The sequence below is a fragment of the Triturus cristatus genome, chromosome 4_1 (genome assembly GCF_964204655.1).
Source record: "Triturus cristatus chromosome 4_1, aTriCri1.1, whole genome shotgun sequence".
NCBI classification, from domain to species: Eukaryota; Metazoa; Chordata; class Amphibia; order Caudata; family Salamandridae; genus Triturus; species Triturus cristatus.
This window is the reverse complement of record NC_140585.1, coordinates 59510063-59526928: the sequence shown is the minus strand read 5'-3', so window position 1 is coordinate 59526928 and position 16866 is coordinate 59510063. Positions and strand designations below refer to the sequence as shown.

General features: G+C 46.4%; 1 protein-coding gene across 4 annotated transcripts in view; it reads right to left on the bottom strand.

Moving 5' to 3' along the window:
• Positions 1–1918: 1918 nt before the first annotated feature.
• LOC146839504 (uncharacterized) overlaps positions 1919–16866 on the bottom strand; it is an 89156-nt gene continuing 74208 nt past the window's right edge. For all 4 annotated transcript variants that reach the window (XM_085651555.1, XM_085651556.1, XM_085651554.1 and 1 more), the window contains one exon: positions 1919–6868. In XM_085651555.1, coding sequence (XP_085507681.1) covers positions 4911–5999 — 1089 coding nt within the window. In that variant the 5' untranslated portion in view covers positions 6000–6868 and the 3' untranslated portion in view covers positions 1919–4910. The remainder of the gene's footprint in view (positions 6869–16866) is intronic.

The window sequence follows — 16866 nt, the reverse complement described above, 5'->3', positions numbered from 1 at the left end:
GAGGCCATCGGAGTCAGTGCGGCACTCTCCGGAGCAGCGGGAGAGCCGCTGCTCAGATATGCAAGCAATGGGGTGGAAAGCGCCCAATATAGCCTTGCAGGGCCTGGGAAGGCCTGAAGTGAAAACCTGCCCGTCAGCGTGTGGTGGCCCCAGGAAGATGGGGTCACCACTATTTGTTGGCAAAGGTGCAGGGGGAGCTGCAGGAGCAACGCAGACTCTGCAGCACAAAAGTAGAACGTCCCCACCCTCAGTCTCTGGGGATTGAAGGAAAGAACACCTCAAGGGTTACTCATGTTTAATCAAGCTTACCTAATGCTGGAACTTTTGTTCTGCAGCTGAGAGCTGATGCTTATGACTGCACATAGGTGTGAAAGGATGAACATGGATTGTCTTTGTGGAGACATCCCCTAGAGGTGTAAAGATGCAATTGCACAAGTACCATTCCAATTGATGCTTAGGCATGTATTCTTGCTAATGCGTTAGTTGAACAACCAGACTATCAGCCACTGTGATTGAAATATGTATACTGTATGGTTAGTATTAGATGCTCTCAGTCAGGGTTATGTGTCACCATGACAGATGTTCCCATTATAAGTGCTTGTTGAAATAATGGGTGGGCCACCAGTCAAGGTTATGGTCAACCAGATGCATTTGCGGGCTGATGATGTTCACACATGGTAGTGGTGGTACTAGACCCCCCCGCGGTAGGGGTGGGAGTGTTTACGCAATGTCAAGAAGTATTTCCAACAACTTATGTATATTTGTAAATTGATGCATAGTATTGAGTAGTGTGTGTGTAATAAATGTACTCTTCCTTTTTATAAAGAAAAGTACAGACTGGACAATCAATTATTGAGTGTTATTTCTGCATACCTGTAAATGGCGGTTACTAGCCCACACCACCTCCCTAGAGTAAGCCTTAGACTGCTCTGCAACGCTACCCTCTGAGTGTCAAGTGCTACATTGGGGTGTTTGGTTCTCAGTGAAGGACAAATGTACACCCATTATTTGTGCAGGCCTCACAACTAATGCCTCGTTTTACAACAAGGAGTAAAACAAAAAAGTCTGTTGGGCACACATGGGAAACATGGCAGCCGCTCAGCAAACTTTAGGTGTTTTTAGAGAAGCTCCTGTTGCTCCTCTGAAGACACAGGGATAGCCAGGTTGGAGGATATCACTAAATATGGTGGACGGTAGTCCAGCGGGGTAGTGGAATTTGTTATGCCTGCTCCCCAGGCAGACCCCGGGTTACCTGTCAAACTACAAATGAGGGGGGACAGTCTTCAAATGTAACTCAAAATAGAAAAATCACTAAAGAAAGACGGGCTGGATTCAGGATGTGGTGGACAGGGCACTCTATCAAAAATGCAACTAAGCCTTATACCAGCCAAACCAACGGTCCTCCCACCGGCCCTGTTTAGAGTTGGACGGATTGTCAGCCTTTCATCGAAAATCCAAATTGCGTATGTCAATGGAAAACTTCTTCCGAAGGAGAAAGGGCTCTCGAAGAAAACCCATCAGACATTATTATATAAAGCAGCGCTATATAAGAACCTCAAAAATAAAAAAAAAAGTCAATTTTGTATTTGACAAATTCCTGTTTAAATCCCTTGTATGGCAGACTGCTTTCAAGTACTCAACATTCTGTGGTATTTTTATGGATTATTAACAAGAGAAGTGCCAGGATACAGACATATTTTTAGCACCTCTCACTCTGAGAGAAGGCACACTGGCGAGATAACTCCCCTCTAATGCCACCTGCGGCAGACTCCTGCTGAAAGCAGTCATGCTATCGAGATTTGACCACACTTTTGCCAAATAAACTAGGCTCCATGCTGACATCACAAATTATCTTTATAGTTTAGGGAATAAATCACATTTAAGATCTCCTATGCAATCAGTAGTCAAATACCATGAATGCAAATAAATGTGTTGCTTTATTACAGATCAAAAAACATACATTTCTTATTAATATGTAAAATCTAGTCATCATTGTGTACATTTCATAGCCTCATGATTGGTCTTGCTGTATCATAATTTAGTTCATGTTAACTTTGAAGTAAATTGAGTTTGATCCTGGTACACACCTCTGTAGTGTGGTTTTTAAAGGCTCTTGGATGTCCATACATGGGTGGTGTTTGGTTATGTATCATTAATACAGATTTTTAAAGTATTGGGTTTCATATTTATTATGCCACTAATGGTGGTACAAACCACTTGTTCCTAAATATAAATTGTCCAGTTTAGAACTTGTTGCTGATAACGTGAAAGTACAGTGAGTTTGACCCTGGAGCAAACCCCTGTAGTGTTTTATGTATAAGGATGGGTGTGCTGAAGAGCAGTCTTGTTGCTGTTCCTCACTGGTTGTGTGGTGGTGGTGGTGGTGGTGGTGGTGATGGTGGTGGTGATGGTGATGATGATGATGATGATGATGAGGAGCAGCAGGAAGAACGTCCTGGACTCAGCACTTTGTTAAAATGAACTCGGTGGAAAGCATTATTTTCTACTATCTTTGGCTACGGAAGATGCATCCTTTCTTCTGATATGCATATTATATCGGTGAACACCTTCCTCTAGGCAAGGCTGGGCTATGAGAACACTGTGTATTTGGCAGCTCTAGCAACACAAAAGCACCTTACAGATGATTCAGAATGCTACGATCTATCTTATTTGTGGTCTGAGGACGTCCCAACTGCATCACAAAGTTTCACTGTTTGCTCACGAGGCAGCACATACTTTTTATGTCTATTCATTCACCGGCAGTTTATAAAACGAGGGTTTCTTTTTGCTTGTTATCTTATGTTAAGGGGTTTTAGAAAGCACGCAGCGGCCCCAGCAACGGGCGTCCCAGCGCTAAAATGTCACTGCCATAAGCAAGCCAAGAACACCCAGGAGGCAATAATGCAGGGAAGAGGTGAGTTTTGATGGCTTTACGAAAGAGAGAATGATTTTGAATGTTTCTAATATGTGCAGGGCGGGAGTTCCAAAGCTTAGGAGCACAAACGCAGAAGGAGCGTCCTCCGGTCCGTACTCTCTTAAACCGAGGAACAACCGCTAGATGCTGGTCCTTGGAGTGCAGCTGACGGGTAGGTCTATAGGTCGCCATGAGGCTAGCTAGAATAGCAGGAGATTGGAGAATCATGATTCTGTGGGCAATACAGAGAGTCTTGGATGCATTTCTCCACCGGCAGCCAATGTAGTTTTCGGATGGAACTAGCGATGGAACAGATTCTCGGCAGACCAAGGAGGGCCTGGGCTGCCGCATTTTGTGCCTTTTGTAACCTCAGTAGCTCTGCCCTGTTGGCCCCAATATATAGGGAGCTCGCATAGTTCAGTCTAGAGAGTACTGTGGCCTGAATGATTACCTGACGGATGGTATGGTCGAAGAAACCCAGCAAAGGTTTAAGCCCACGTAGGAGCCCGAAACAAACTCTGACTACTACCTTAGTCTGGGTTTGAAAAGAAGGAGCGGAGTCTATCCAGATTCATAGATTTTTTACTGCCGGTTTAGGAGCCGGCGGAGGGCCCAAAGAGGACGGCTACCAGAGGTCACTCCACAGATGGATGTCTTTGCCCACCACCAAGGTCTCTGATTTTTTGCCATTGTGCTGAAGACGATTGGCCGTCATCCAATCTGTAATAGCTGTTAAATCTTCCTGAAACTTAAGTGCACCCTGACTAGAGTCGTCAGATAATGCCACCACCAGCTGTGTGTCATCCGCGTAAGATACCACAGCTAATCCTCTGCTCCTGGACACTACTGCCAAAGGTTGGATATAGATGTTTAAAAGGGTTGGGCTTAAAGCTTGTAAATGCAAATCTGAATGTCATTTGTGTCAAAACTCAGTATCTTTTGTGTTCCTTTACTTCTGAATCCAGATTTCTTTTCCAGCCAGTTAGGAGTTGGTTGGGTGATTTTCTGTAAATAAGAAAGGTCTCAAATATATTCATACACAATTATTCTGGCCGTGAATCATTTACAGTCACTGGTGAGCCAGCAAATTTCTCAAGGCTCCAGCTTGATATTGGACACCTCTTGGGAAGTGCCACAAGGGTGGGTGCATTTACAGATGCATGTGATGATTGGAATGAGCATCATTTGCCCGGAGTCAGGGCTTCGGATGTAAATGTTGTGCACTACAAGCATTATCTCACACAGTTACAGGTCACAATTTCCTACTTTTACTTCTTGTGTCTTTGGACGTTGTTGTCTAGCAGCTGTCATTGAACCGGGTGTTGCACAAAAGGACCAAACACCAAAATCAGCTAGAAATATTCTCCAGTCTGTGCTTGTTAAACTTATTCAAGTGTGTGGTGTTTATAGGTTTCATCACTAATCCCTGTAGTTTTCTGAAAATCCTTTCCACAACTACTTCCAAATCCACTGCAATGGTATGGTTTCTCCCCTGTATGCGTTTGCTGATGTCTTCGTAGATTTGATAATCGACTAAAGCTCTTTGCGCATCCGGTGCTCTTGAATGGCTTTTCCCCTAAGTGTGTTCGCTGATGATTTCTTAATGTTGAAGGGTCTCTAAAACTACTTCCACATTCACTGCAGTGGTAGGGTTTTTCACCCGTGTGTGTATGCTGATGATTCCTTAATGTTGAGTAACGACTAAAACTACTTCCACATTCACTGCAGTTGTAGGGTTTTCAACGGGGTTTGTGTGTATGCTGATGTTTTTGAAGAACTGATAATCGTCTGAGAAGCTATTCACACATTAAGTGCACTTGAATAGCTTTTCCCCGAATTGTGTTCGCTGATGATTTTTTAATGTTGAAGGGTCACTAAAACTACTTCCACATTCAATGCAATTATATGGGTTTTCCCCAATATGTGTTTGCTGATGTCTTTGTAGGTTTTCTAATCGACTAAAGCTCTTCACACATTCACTGCACTTAAATGGCTTTTAAACGGTGTGTGTTCGCTGATGTGTTTGGAGATGTGATGACTGACTGAAGCTCTTCACACATTCAATGCACTTGAACGGTTTTTCCCCTGTATGTGTTCGCTGATGTCTTTGGAGATGTGATGACTGACTGAAGCTCTTCACACATTCACTGCACTTGAACGGTTTTTCCCCTGTGTGTGTTCGCTGATGTCTCCTTAGATATGAGGAACCAGTAAAACTACTTCCACATTCACTGCACTTGTATGGTTTTTCCCCAGTGTGTGTTCGCTGGTGCCTCCGGAGGGCTGATAAACCACTGAATTTCTTCAAACATTCAGTGCAATGGTATGGTTTTTCCCCTGTGTGTGTTCGCTGGTGGCTCTGGAAGGTGTATAACTGACTGAATTTCTTCACACATTCAGTGCAATGGTATGGTTTTTCCCCTGTGTGTGTTCGCTGGTGGCTCTGGAGGGTGCATAACTGACTGAATTTCTTCACACATTCACTGCACTTGTATGGCTTTTCCCCAGTGTGTGTTCGCTGGTGCGTCCGGAGGGTTGATAAATCACTGAATTTCTTCACACATTCAGTGCAATGGTATGGTTTTTCCCCCGTGTGTGTTCGCTGGTGGCTCTGGAGGGTGTATAACTGACTGAATTTCTTCACACATTCAGTGCAATGGTATGGTTTTTCCCCTGTGTGTGTTCGCTGGTGCATCTGGAGGGCGTATAACTGACTGAATTTCTTCACACATTCACTGCAATGGTATGGTTTTTCCCCAGTATGTGTTCGCAGATGTTTTTGGAGTAGTGATAACCGACTGAAGCTCTTCACACATTCACTGCACTGGAATGGTTTTCCCCCTGTGTGTGTTCGCTGATGAATCCGGAGATTTGAGGAATCACTAAAACTACTTCCACATTCATTGTAATGGTATGCTTTTTCCCTAGTGCGTGTTTGCTGATGTCTTTGGAGTTGCGATAACCAACTGAAGCTCTTCACCCATTCAGTGCAATGGTATGGTTTTTCCCATGTGTGTTTTCGCTGATGATCTTTTAGGAGTGCTAACTGACTAAAGTTCTTCACACATTCATTGCAATTGCTCATTGCTTCTCCTGTGTGTTTGCTAATGGCTCTTTAGTAGTTATGACAAACTAAAGTTCTTGCTGCTTGTGTATGATTCTTCTTTCTTGGTTAGTGTCTCTGGGTCGGGTTTATATTTGTCTGCATCCCATGACTGCGTTTCCTGAGGAGCTAACATGGTTGATAAAGCACTTGTGTTATTCTCACATTCCCTGTATGTGTGTGGTATGTTGGATGCTTGATTTCAGCTTTCACAAAGAAATACAAGACTCACCAACTACATATATTATAATTGCAGCAAGTGAAGCTTCTTTGTAGTTGGTTATGTCTTTAGATTACATAATGGTTTTGCATGTTTACGAGAAAAGATTAGTCTTCCTTCTGGTTGATGCAAATTGGGACAGTCTGTTGTAGATGAGAGATCCTCTCTTTCCTTTACCCTTCAGTTGTCTGGCTCCACTCCCTTGTGCTTTTCTCTTGCTCCTGTGGTTTGGCCAGAAACAGTTTACTCTACACCTAGTGTGCTGAATGGTGGTCTGCCATCATTACAGGACGCAGAGCAATGCTGTATCCACCTCATACCGAACACATGATCAAAGCTGGTGGTGGAGGCCCGTTTATACAGGAGGTGATTTGTCAGTGTTGTTGCCTTAATTTTCTAGAGTTCATTTTTAGTTCTGTTGCATGAAGGTGCACAGCTCAGACTCTTACATCAACTGAATTGCTCTTGACTGCTTCTTCCAGGATCTATCAGTTTATGTTCAGGGTCCTCAGTCTCTGACTGTGCAGATCTTTTCCTGAATATTGGATCTCATTTTTTCTAACTGCTTTTTTTTAGATTTGGACGATTACTTTCATTATTCACGATTATTTGAGCATTCAAGGCTGGTTTCCTATGGGATGCAAAGAGATTTAAAATCACTAAATGGAAATGTAAGATAATGTGAATACACAATATTTAATTAGTTGTAAAAGACATCTCTTCTTCAACATTTTTTCAAGTTACCAAGAGATATTTCACCATACACAGATATTTAACTAAATCTTCCATTGAACATGTCACTCTTACCTAATTCAGAAAAGGAGGTGATTTTCCAGGGTTCACAGAGTAACTTAGTACAGAAAGAGCACTCACGGAGTGCCCTCTTGCTAAAGGTACAGCTTTAGGAAGATGCACATGGCCAACATTTTATTTAAAGAAGAAGGGATTGTGGAAAAAGGGATGGATCAGGATGTGCTGCTGTCACTTCAGTTTCAGGAAGTGTATAACAACAGTAACCCTTTCAAGAACTATATGACAAAGAAAACTCTTCAAGAAGTATATAATAAAGGTAACGTTTCAGGAAATATATAATAAAGGTAACGCTTCAGGAAGTATATAATAACGGTAACGCTTCAGAAAGTATATAATAAACGTAACGCTTCAGGAAGTATATAACAAATGTAGCTCCATTCACACTCTTCTTGACAATACTTGCCAGTTCACACTGGAGCAGCTGAAGTCCCAACTCCTGTCTTTACTTTACTGTTTGTTAAGTTATCTTTGCCACATTCCTAGGGATGGTTCACACATTTGTTGGAAGATTTCAGCATTTATAATAGAGATTCTATCACTGACAGTAATATACCTGCGATATCTCTGCTGCCAATACGTGTCTGCTTTTTGTCTTTTTCTACCTTACAATGGTTTCTGCCAATGTTTTACGTTTGGTGTCAGCATGCTTCTCTGTCGGTGGATGGAGCATCGGCAGAGTGGGACAAGATGTTCGTTGCTTGAGGGTGAGTGCAGCATTTACACCGTTGCACCTTTCTTACATTCAGCTTTACCTTACTCCCTGTTCATCATCATACTCCCTTATGTCTGGGTACTCGCTCAGCAGGGTTCATTGACAGCTAAAGCAAGGGAGTGACTCGATGCACACAGCAGACATAAGGTAATTGTCTGAAAGTCAAACGCCATGGTTGGCAGTACAAGGATCACAAGCATAATTAGAGAAGCTTGCCCGGGGCATAAAAACTGAGGAAGTGCACAGGTAGATATTTATGAGGTACATACAGAGCAGGCGAACATGTAGGTACATGCTCCTTTATTTGGGTCTGTTTCAGGTCTTTACTGGGCTGGGTATTAGTGTGCACTGTCTCTTATTTCCGCTGCTGATAAAGGCACTTACTGCATGGGTGTTACCACTTTGACCCTTTACAAGAGGGGAGCAGAGCCTTAGAATGCACAACACCTGGAGACCTCCTGCCTTGAGGGGAAGGTGAGGGTCTAGGTGTCAGACAATATCAGCTAGGGACATAAAAGGATCCTAAGAAACACAGCAGCAGAGAGGCGAAATCATCAGCCCAGATGGAGAAGAGCCGGGTCTTCCACTGTTTCCGGATCAGTAGGTGATATTGAATCTTTCTAAGGTAAGGAGGAATAGAATTCCATCGGGTCAGAGCTAAGATACGGAAGGAGCAACCTCCCGTTCTGGCTCTTCTATGATGAGGGATGTGGGCCAGGTTTAGATTGGCGAAGCATAGTGTTCTGGAGGGCATGTAAAATTGCATCTAGGCTGGGTACTCTTCGAGCCCTGTTTTTTGGAGTTAAGTTTTAAACAGTTGTTATGCATCCATCTTGCCACCAAAGTTTTTAGATTTGGCACAAAAGCCAGTCGACTGCTGAAAGGGAAAAAAATAGCTGAGTGTCATCAGCATACAACACTAGTGACATATTCCAAAAGATTTTACTACCTCCGCCAGAGGTTTGACATAAAAATTAACAAGGGCAGGACCGAGCTCCGAACCCAGAGGGATGCCAGGAGCCAGTCCTCTCTGGGATGAGGCAGGGGGGGGCATACATTTAAAGGACCGCTCCTTTAAAAAGGAGGTAAACCAGGCCAGACCTTAGTCCTGTACCCCCAGGTCAGTGACAGAAGTTAATATTATTGCATGTGAGACAGTGTTGAAGGCCGCACTTAAATCCAGGAGGTACAGAGCCTGGGATTTGCCAGCATCTGCAGTACTGCAAAGGTATTCAACAACTGTTAAAAGGGCAATTTCGGTGCTGTGTGATCTAAATACATTTTGGGAGCAATCTAATATTTGATTATGTTCTAAAATTTTGGTTAGGAGATTATTTACATGTTGCTCCACAACCTTGGACAGAAACGACAGAAGAGAAATGGGTCGATAGTTTTCTGGCTGAGTGGCATCTAGCGAAGACTTTTTTTTAGAAAAGGGATAACCTTGGCGTGTTTTCATGATATTGATACTTTTTCAATGCTCAGCTAGAGTTTGGCTAATTCTAGAAATATGGTTGTGATGCTCTACTGAAATTAAAAAATATAATCAGCTTTAAATGGGTCATTCGGAGATCCAGACTTCACTTGACGCATTAAGGTGGAAATAGAATCTGCGTCAAGTAGAGCCAATTGGTCCAAGGTAGTCCATTGCGAGTGGTAGGTCCCTGTGTCAAGAGAGACAGGTTTGGCTGTTTTCTCAACCCTGTCAAAGTAAAGATAGATCGTTGACCAAGCTTGTTGCAGTGGCTGTTAGAAGCTTCCGCTAATCCAGGACTGGAGGTGGGTTTAATCAGGTTGTTTACAATAGACAAGATTTCTTTAGAAGGCTTACAGTTGTTTTTGATTTGTCTGCAAATAATTCGACATGGGCTCTTTTAATCAGTTTCTTGTAACATTTAATCGCTCTCATGTATTGCATTCATGCTGCAGCATCATAGGATTTATGCCAAGGGCACGCTTGTACTTTGAATCCCAAGGAACACCCTTCTGGGGCGCATCCACAACAGATCCAAGGTTCATTTGCTATCAGTCCACTCTCTCAAACTCAGATTCCCTTTCCAGTGCCTCTGGGACTACAGCTGCTTCTAGGCCCCCTTCCTGTAATGCTGGTTCTCTCTGCTACAACATTGGTTGCAGACTTGAAGATTAATTTGGAGTTTGGGAGAATGGTTATTGCATCAAAAATGTGACAGATATCCCCGTCCATCTTACTTCAATTGTCACTGGATTAAATGCACTTCTAATGTGGCGGGCGGGATACTCGTCATGCTTGTGATGGAGTAACCTGTCCACCAAAATCTAAATGAGACCCTTGGTGTACAGTGTGTCCAGGGTCATTTTAGTGTCAGCCCAAGCAGAGACCACCATCTAACCGTCCCCCTTTCAACTAGTCACTGGTAGGTCAATTCCGAAGCCAATACCTTAGAGCAGAACCAAACTAAGCGCAGAGTCCAGCTCTGAGTCCTTAGGTAATGAAATGTATCTATATCTCTCTGAACTGACCAAAACTTACAGACTCCTCTCTAAACAGGTTACCCAAAAGAAGGCGGTGCGCACCTCCGTGGGCCTACTCTACACCATACCGCAGCCCGGGGACCGAGTCCTGATCCACAACTTTCATTGCCAGTGGAAAGGAAGCATGTTTCAACGGCCCTTCAAAGTAGTCTTTTCAACTCCCAAAGCTGTCAAGGTCGAAGGGAAAGAGTCATGGTACCACTTGTCAGATATTCGCTTGGTCTCATCACTACCACAACCATCAAAGGAGTCACCATCACAAACTTTTTCTAATATGAACTATTTACGCTTTGGGGACAGAAGCGCCCATAGGGCTTCCTCCGGACTTTGCGAACAGTTTGCAGATAGGAGTGCCCCTAGGGCTACCCCCGGACATTACATTGACTCTTTCATATCCCAACTAAAAATATTCACCTGTGTATTGTCTTTTGCCCTATGTGCTTTTATGTTTCTTCAGCTACGTGTCACCATACAGGAACAGGTCAAATTTCAGCAAAGGACACCAGGTAAAGTGGTCCAGCATGTGTCCCGGGATCTAAACCGTTTAACATAGAACTTCACCACATACAACGATTAGATAGCGCACTATTACATAACACCTGGTATCAACACATGATCTCAGTGGGGAGCAAAGCATCTACCCAACTACTGCTATGTTTGCTCATTCACACCCCATGCAGTGGGTTCAGACTATACCTGTCCCAGGAGGTACCGCCCAACAAAGCTTCATGCTGAATAAAAGCCAAACTCCAGGCCCAACACTATAGCACCACAGGAAGTCACAGTGAACCTAGCCAAGTACAATATCATACCTGAACCCCTTTACATCCTGACACAGCAGGATGAGATCCAATCCAATTTTGAGAAACTCAAGATAAAGGGGCAGACATGGTCTTAGAAAACAGGGCCTAAACCCAGCCCCAATAAGGGTTTCTTGGAGTTCACAAGCCCTCAGCCCGGTGCAATAGCGTGTCCGCACAAGTACCCACCTGTGGACCAAGGCTAGCCCTTAGTGTAACTGGAGCTGTATTTATGAACAACAAGTGGAACCCCAATGTTCTGTTTACCTGCAGAGCCATCAATTTGGGGAACAAAAGTGACAACAGGTCCTGTGGAGTCAGGTTGAAAGACACTTTCTTGACCCCATGCCAGGACTCCTGGAAATCAGAGGCAGGAGTTACACATGGATAGAAGGTAAGAAGAAACCCAGTATAGTCAGGAAGCTACCAGTGTATTCCTTGTGCTTTAGGGGGAAGGGGACAATACCTGTCGGGGTGAACAGGAAAATGCAAGAGTATAACCGATAATATTAATATGCAGTGGGGCACCTCCACCTTGATGGACTACTAATGGTAATGCGGCAACCACACCTACACCCAGCTGGTCCTAGACTGGAGAGGGGTCTGCTCACTGGTCACCGTCTATATGCCAAAATTGGTCATAACTGGAGAAGATCTTTCTGCACTGCATCACCACTCCATCAGCAAAGGCACCACGCTTGTACACCAAGTATGCAAAAAAAGGTCAGTAGAATACTTTGGTTGGGACAGATTCAAGACATTCCTGAAGAAATCTGTCTCTTCACCGATGCGCAAATAGGTGTAGGAGGTTCAACCCGCTTCTTCACTATGCAAACCAAGGCCTACACTCGGTGGCTGCATATCACCAGGTGGAAACTGCTGAAAATGATTAACACCACCGGAAGATGGCCTCAACGCAATGAAGAAATGCACGCCACCTGGCTCATGGTGATGCAGCACCAGTATGTGTTGGACTTAATGACCATAGTGGAAGGGTGAGTATGCGCAAAGATAGATACAGCATGCTCTACCTTCATCCCCATGAAAGACCAGGGCAATGGCACTATTTCAATTGTCATCCAAACACTGCACAACCTACAGCTTGTCATGATTAAAGAAGGATCACAGGTTTGTTTGCCTGGGTACCAAGGTGGATCTCAGGCCTATGCAAAACCTAGATACCAGTGGCTGTAATCTTGCTCTTGTGTGCTGCACCCAACAACCAATATGTGACCGTGGGGGGGGGGGGGGCTAGAGGGTGCAAGGCAAGATGGCCGCTCTGTAGAGCAGATCCTCTGGTCAAGCCATCAAGTTGCTTAAAATCATTGTCTTCCTGCCCTGGTTGACGCCCTACCTACAGGAACCGAGCAGCGGAGTGCTACGGTCTACTTTGCTCGTGCTAATCTGGACTCTGCGTGGACAGCTGGCCGAGCGAGAGTCTGGTCATTTCCCGGACCCGCGCTGACAACATGGCGGCCCGGGACGTGCTCTGAGCACAAGGCTGCGGTGAACTTCGGGTGGGGCCGGAAGCGGCCTGCAGGTGCTGTTGTTGTGAGATTGCGCTGCCCAGCTGGTGACCGGTGAGTTGTGCGGCTTTGACTGGGAGTGGCAGCCAACCCGGTGCAAGAAATGTTAGCACCTGGGGGGCAGGCCGGCTTCTGATACTTGCCTGCGCGGCGCACCGGTTACGGGCTTATGGAGGCCGCTCTGGGCTGTCAGCCTTGCCCACAGTGGAGCTACCGCAGACCATCACTGAGACCGAACCGGCAAACCGGGTGAGTGCCTCAGTGCGCCTGCTGCTCAGCTGTGACCTACCTTGCAGCCGTACCCCACTGGGCTTCATCCGGCTGCGCTCGAGGGGCCTCCGCTGACATCTGCTTTGTCGCCTGGTGAGAGATCGTCCTGCGGTGGGATCGCCGCGTGCCGTGTGCACTGAGGACCAGCGGCGTCCTCGATCCAGGGCGAGGGAACTGCGTGGTGCACCCTACCTGGTGGCTGCTCATCGGTGGGCCTTCTTCTGCTGCGACCAGAGGGCCATTTGATCGTTCTTGCTGTGTGGCTGGGAGAGGCATCGCACTCAGCGAGACATTGTTGGGACTTGGGGGAGTGTGTGCTACCGCGGATTGGTCCCCCCCCATTGGACACCCCTCGCCACTCACCTGCTCATCTGCTGACCCTGACCGTTAACACCGCCATCTCTGCTTGTTTTGCCCCAAATAGAGGTGCGGTGGAGTGTGGCCCTGTCGGAGTTCCGGCCCATTCTCTCTCCTCCTCTCTGTGGTGGTGCTGTCGTGCTGGGGCACGGTACGCGCATACTCCTACGGTGACCAGTGGGGCTCCTTGTCACCCCTCTAGTTTTTGAACCTGGTACATATTGTGCTTTGGAGCGAGGACACTGATCTTCCTCGGGCCTACACTCTCTGAGTGGCATTGGTGACGGACCTCTGATGCTGTGAGCTTGCACTGTGGATTGCGAGGCACTGCGGGCACCCTCCCCACTACTGGCCCTGAACGCACCTCTGCCATATCCTCACTGTCTCTTGTTGCTCGCCATCTCCATGTGCTGTGCCACGACGATATAACGAGGGGTGCTCCACTGGCATTCGTGTTGTGATTCGCTACTGAATTTGTCACTGCCCAAGATTGTTGGACACTGTGCGGCAGGCGGCCTCTAGATGGTATCGTCCTCACCATTCTTTGGTTCAGCGCTATTGCCATGGGGAAGTCTGAGCGCAGCTAACCACGCATCACATTTGAGCAGCGCAAATCGGGCAAGGCATCTCAACACGCTGCCTCTGACTCGGAGGCTGATGTTCCCAGCAACCATTTAACCAATATTGATAAAACTCTTCTTGCAGTCCAGGCCAGCTTGCAGTCCATCGACGGGAACATTCATAACCTGAACTTGCGCATGGATCACATGTCCACGAACCTGGATAAACATGCGCTGTACCTGGGGGAAGCGGATACGCGTATTTCTGGCGCTGAAGATGGCTTGCAACAGATGACCACCAGAGCGACGTCTATGGAAAGGGTGCTGGCTTTTGTACAGGCCCGCAATGAGGATTTGGAAGCCAGATCAAGACGTAACAACGTGCGAATCACTTGCCTGCCAGAGGTCACTAACACGGGCCGTCTTGAGACCTATGTGGAGAACCTCCTTCGTAAGATTTTTTTGCGGAACAGCTGTCTCAGGTCTTGATTGTGGTACAGGCCCATCACTCTCTGGCTGCTCACCCTCCCCCGGGTGCCCTATCATGTCCCTTTATCGCCCGTCTTTTGAAATATAGAGATCGGGACCCTGTCCTCCGCATGGCTCGAAAGAAAGGTACCATCACTCACGAGGGGAACACTCTTGCATTTTATCCCGACTTTACCGCAGCTATCCAGGAGGCCCGGAGAGTTTACCAACCTGTTAAGAAACTTCTCATCTTGGCGCAGATACCCTATGTTATGCTCGATCCTGCACGGTTGCGCATAGAAGTCAATGGAAAGCCAATGATCTTTACCAGCCAGATATCAGCGATAGACTTTCCAAAGACTATTATTCGCCATAGCCGGTCCCCCAACACTGCAGCTGGTGGCGACGGTGGGGGCTCCGATGAGATGGCAGATGAACAATGACAAAGCCAGGTCACGTGAGTTGTGGATGGTGTGTACCTCTATTTCGTTTCACTTCTGGGGTGAACTATATCAGCCTTTCTGTTATGGTGGGCTCTGGCATCAGATCCGCAGACATTAAGCAAGCACTTGATCTGTATCGATGTTATTTCCCTCATTGTTTGAACTCGCAATGATTATTAATGTGTTGTATTGTTTTATGATATTGCAATACAGTGGCCAGGAACTGTTCTCACACTTGCTCGGCCACCTCCCTTTTCACCGGGAGGGGTACTGTGCTCCAGCGCTCCCTCATGGGTATTCCCCACAGCTGGTTATTTCCTTGGTGTTGCACTCAGGGATTGTTTTGGAGGGTTTGGATGGCTTTGGCATGTTGAGGATGCTGAAGTGGGTGGGGGGTGTTGGTGGGTGGGTGGGATTTGCAGGGTTCGTTTATGTGGCTGATCTTGTTATTGATGCTGTGAGGATTGCATATGTACCATCACTCACTACAGAGGAATTATGCTCAATGTATAACAGGCTAAAGTTCTGCATCCAGCTCACACTTTAATCACCTGTTTAACATGGAACGTAAGTGGACTTAACTCACCAAAAAAGATTTGCCAGGTCTTAGCGGATCTGGATCGGCATGATGTTACGATTGCCCTTTTGCAAGAAACACACTTAACCCGCCGGTCTGAAATTCACGTTGGGGAGCAGTGGGCTGGGTACCGTTTGGCCTCTTCCTACACCTAATACTCGTATGGAGTGTGCACGCTCATTAAGAAAAACCTCCCCTTCACGAAGATCAAAACCTGCGTCGATGATGTAGGACGATATGCCATGGTACACGGGAAGTTGGCAGGCAGTTTAATCACGATTGTAAACACTTATGGCCCAAATATAGATGATCCCGCCTTCTTTGAGCGCATAATTTCCACGCAACGGGATTGGCCCGATGCTGTAATTTTGTGGGGAGGTGACCCTAATACACACTTAGACCCCCCGTAGAGACAAGTCGAGCGGCAAGGGTGATCAGTCCCCCGGGGCAGCCCAGGTTATTAATGAGGGAATTGCCGAGCTGGGACTGATTGATGTTATGTTATGTTAATAACAACTTTTAAAGCGCACGGACACCCGAAGGTTTCATGGCGCTTAACATGAGGAATGTCGTGGCAGAGTGACTATGCATAGACTTGCTCAAATAACCAGGTTTTCAAAGCTTTCCTGAAGCTCAGGAGGCTGTCACAGCTCCGGAGTGCCAGGAGGAGAGGGTTCCAGAATTTAGGAGCTAGATAGGAAAAGCGGCAGCCTCCTTGCCGTTTCCGTTTGAAGGAGGGGATGGTTAACAGGTGAAGGTGGGCCGAACGAAGACTTCGCAGGGGTGCGTGCTTTATGATCATACTATTGATTAATCTGGGGCTTTTGCCGTGCAGGGCCTTAAAGGCTAAGCATCCAGTCTTAAAGGCTACCCGTTGAGCCATCGGTAGCCAGTGAAGTTTCAGCAGCCCGGGTCTGGCTGAGAGCCATTTAGGCTGTTTGTGGATAAGTCTTGCTGCCTGATTCTGGACGATTTGTAGGCGTTGTAGTAGACAGGCTGGGAGGCCTAGGTAGATAAAATTTGAGAAGTCGCGAGAGGACCAGGGCTATCACCACCTGTATGAGAGCGGAATGAGTCAGCAGGTTGGCGATTGTCTTAATTTTGTGCAATTGAAAGAAGCTAGAGGAGATCACCGCTCCCACCTGTCCTCTGAGCGAGAGATCTGCGTTGATGGCATCCCCTAGACTTTTCACCGAGGGGGAGGGAGTGCGGGAGTGGCCCTAATTCTGCCAGCCAGTAGTGCGGGCCCCAGGATCTCTCGCTCTTCCCAGGCAACACTAATTCCATCTTGCCTGGGTTGAGTTTCAGGTGGTTCAGATCCATCCAATGTTGGATGTGAAGCATGGTAGTCTGAAACTCAGCAGCGGAGTCAGGGGAGTCCAGTGGAAAAATAAACTGAAGATCGTCAGCGTAGTTAAAAATGGTGATCTTTCTGTTTTTTAACGAATGGATAAGAGGCCTTAGATACAGATTGAACAGCAACGGGGAGAGAGATGAGCCCTGTGGGACCCCACATGTGGAGGTGAGCTTGGGGGCGGTGAAACTTCCGAGCCTTAAAGCTTGAGTGCGATCTGCAAGAAAAGATTTAA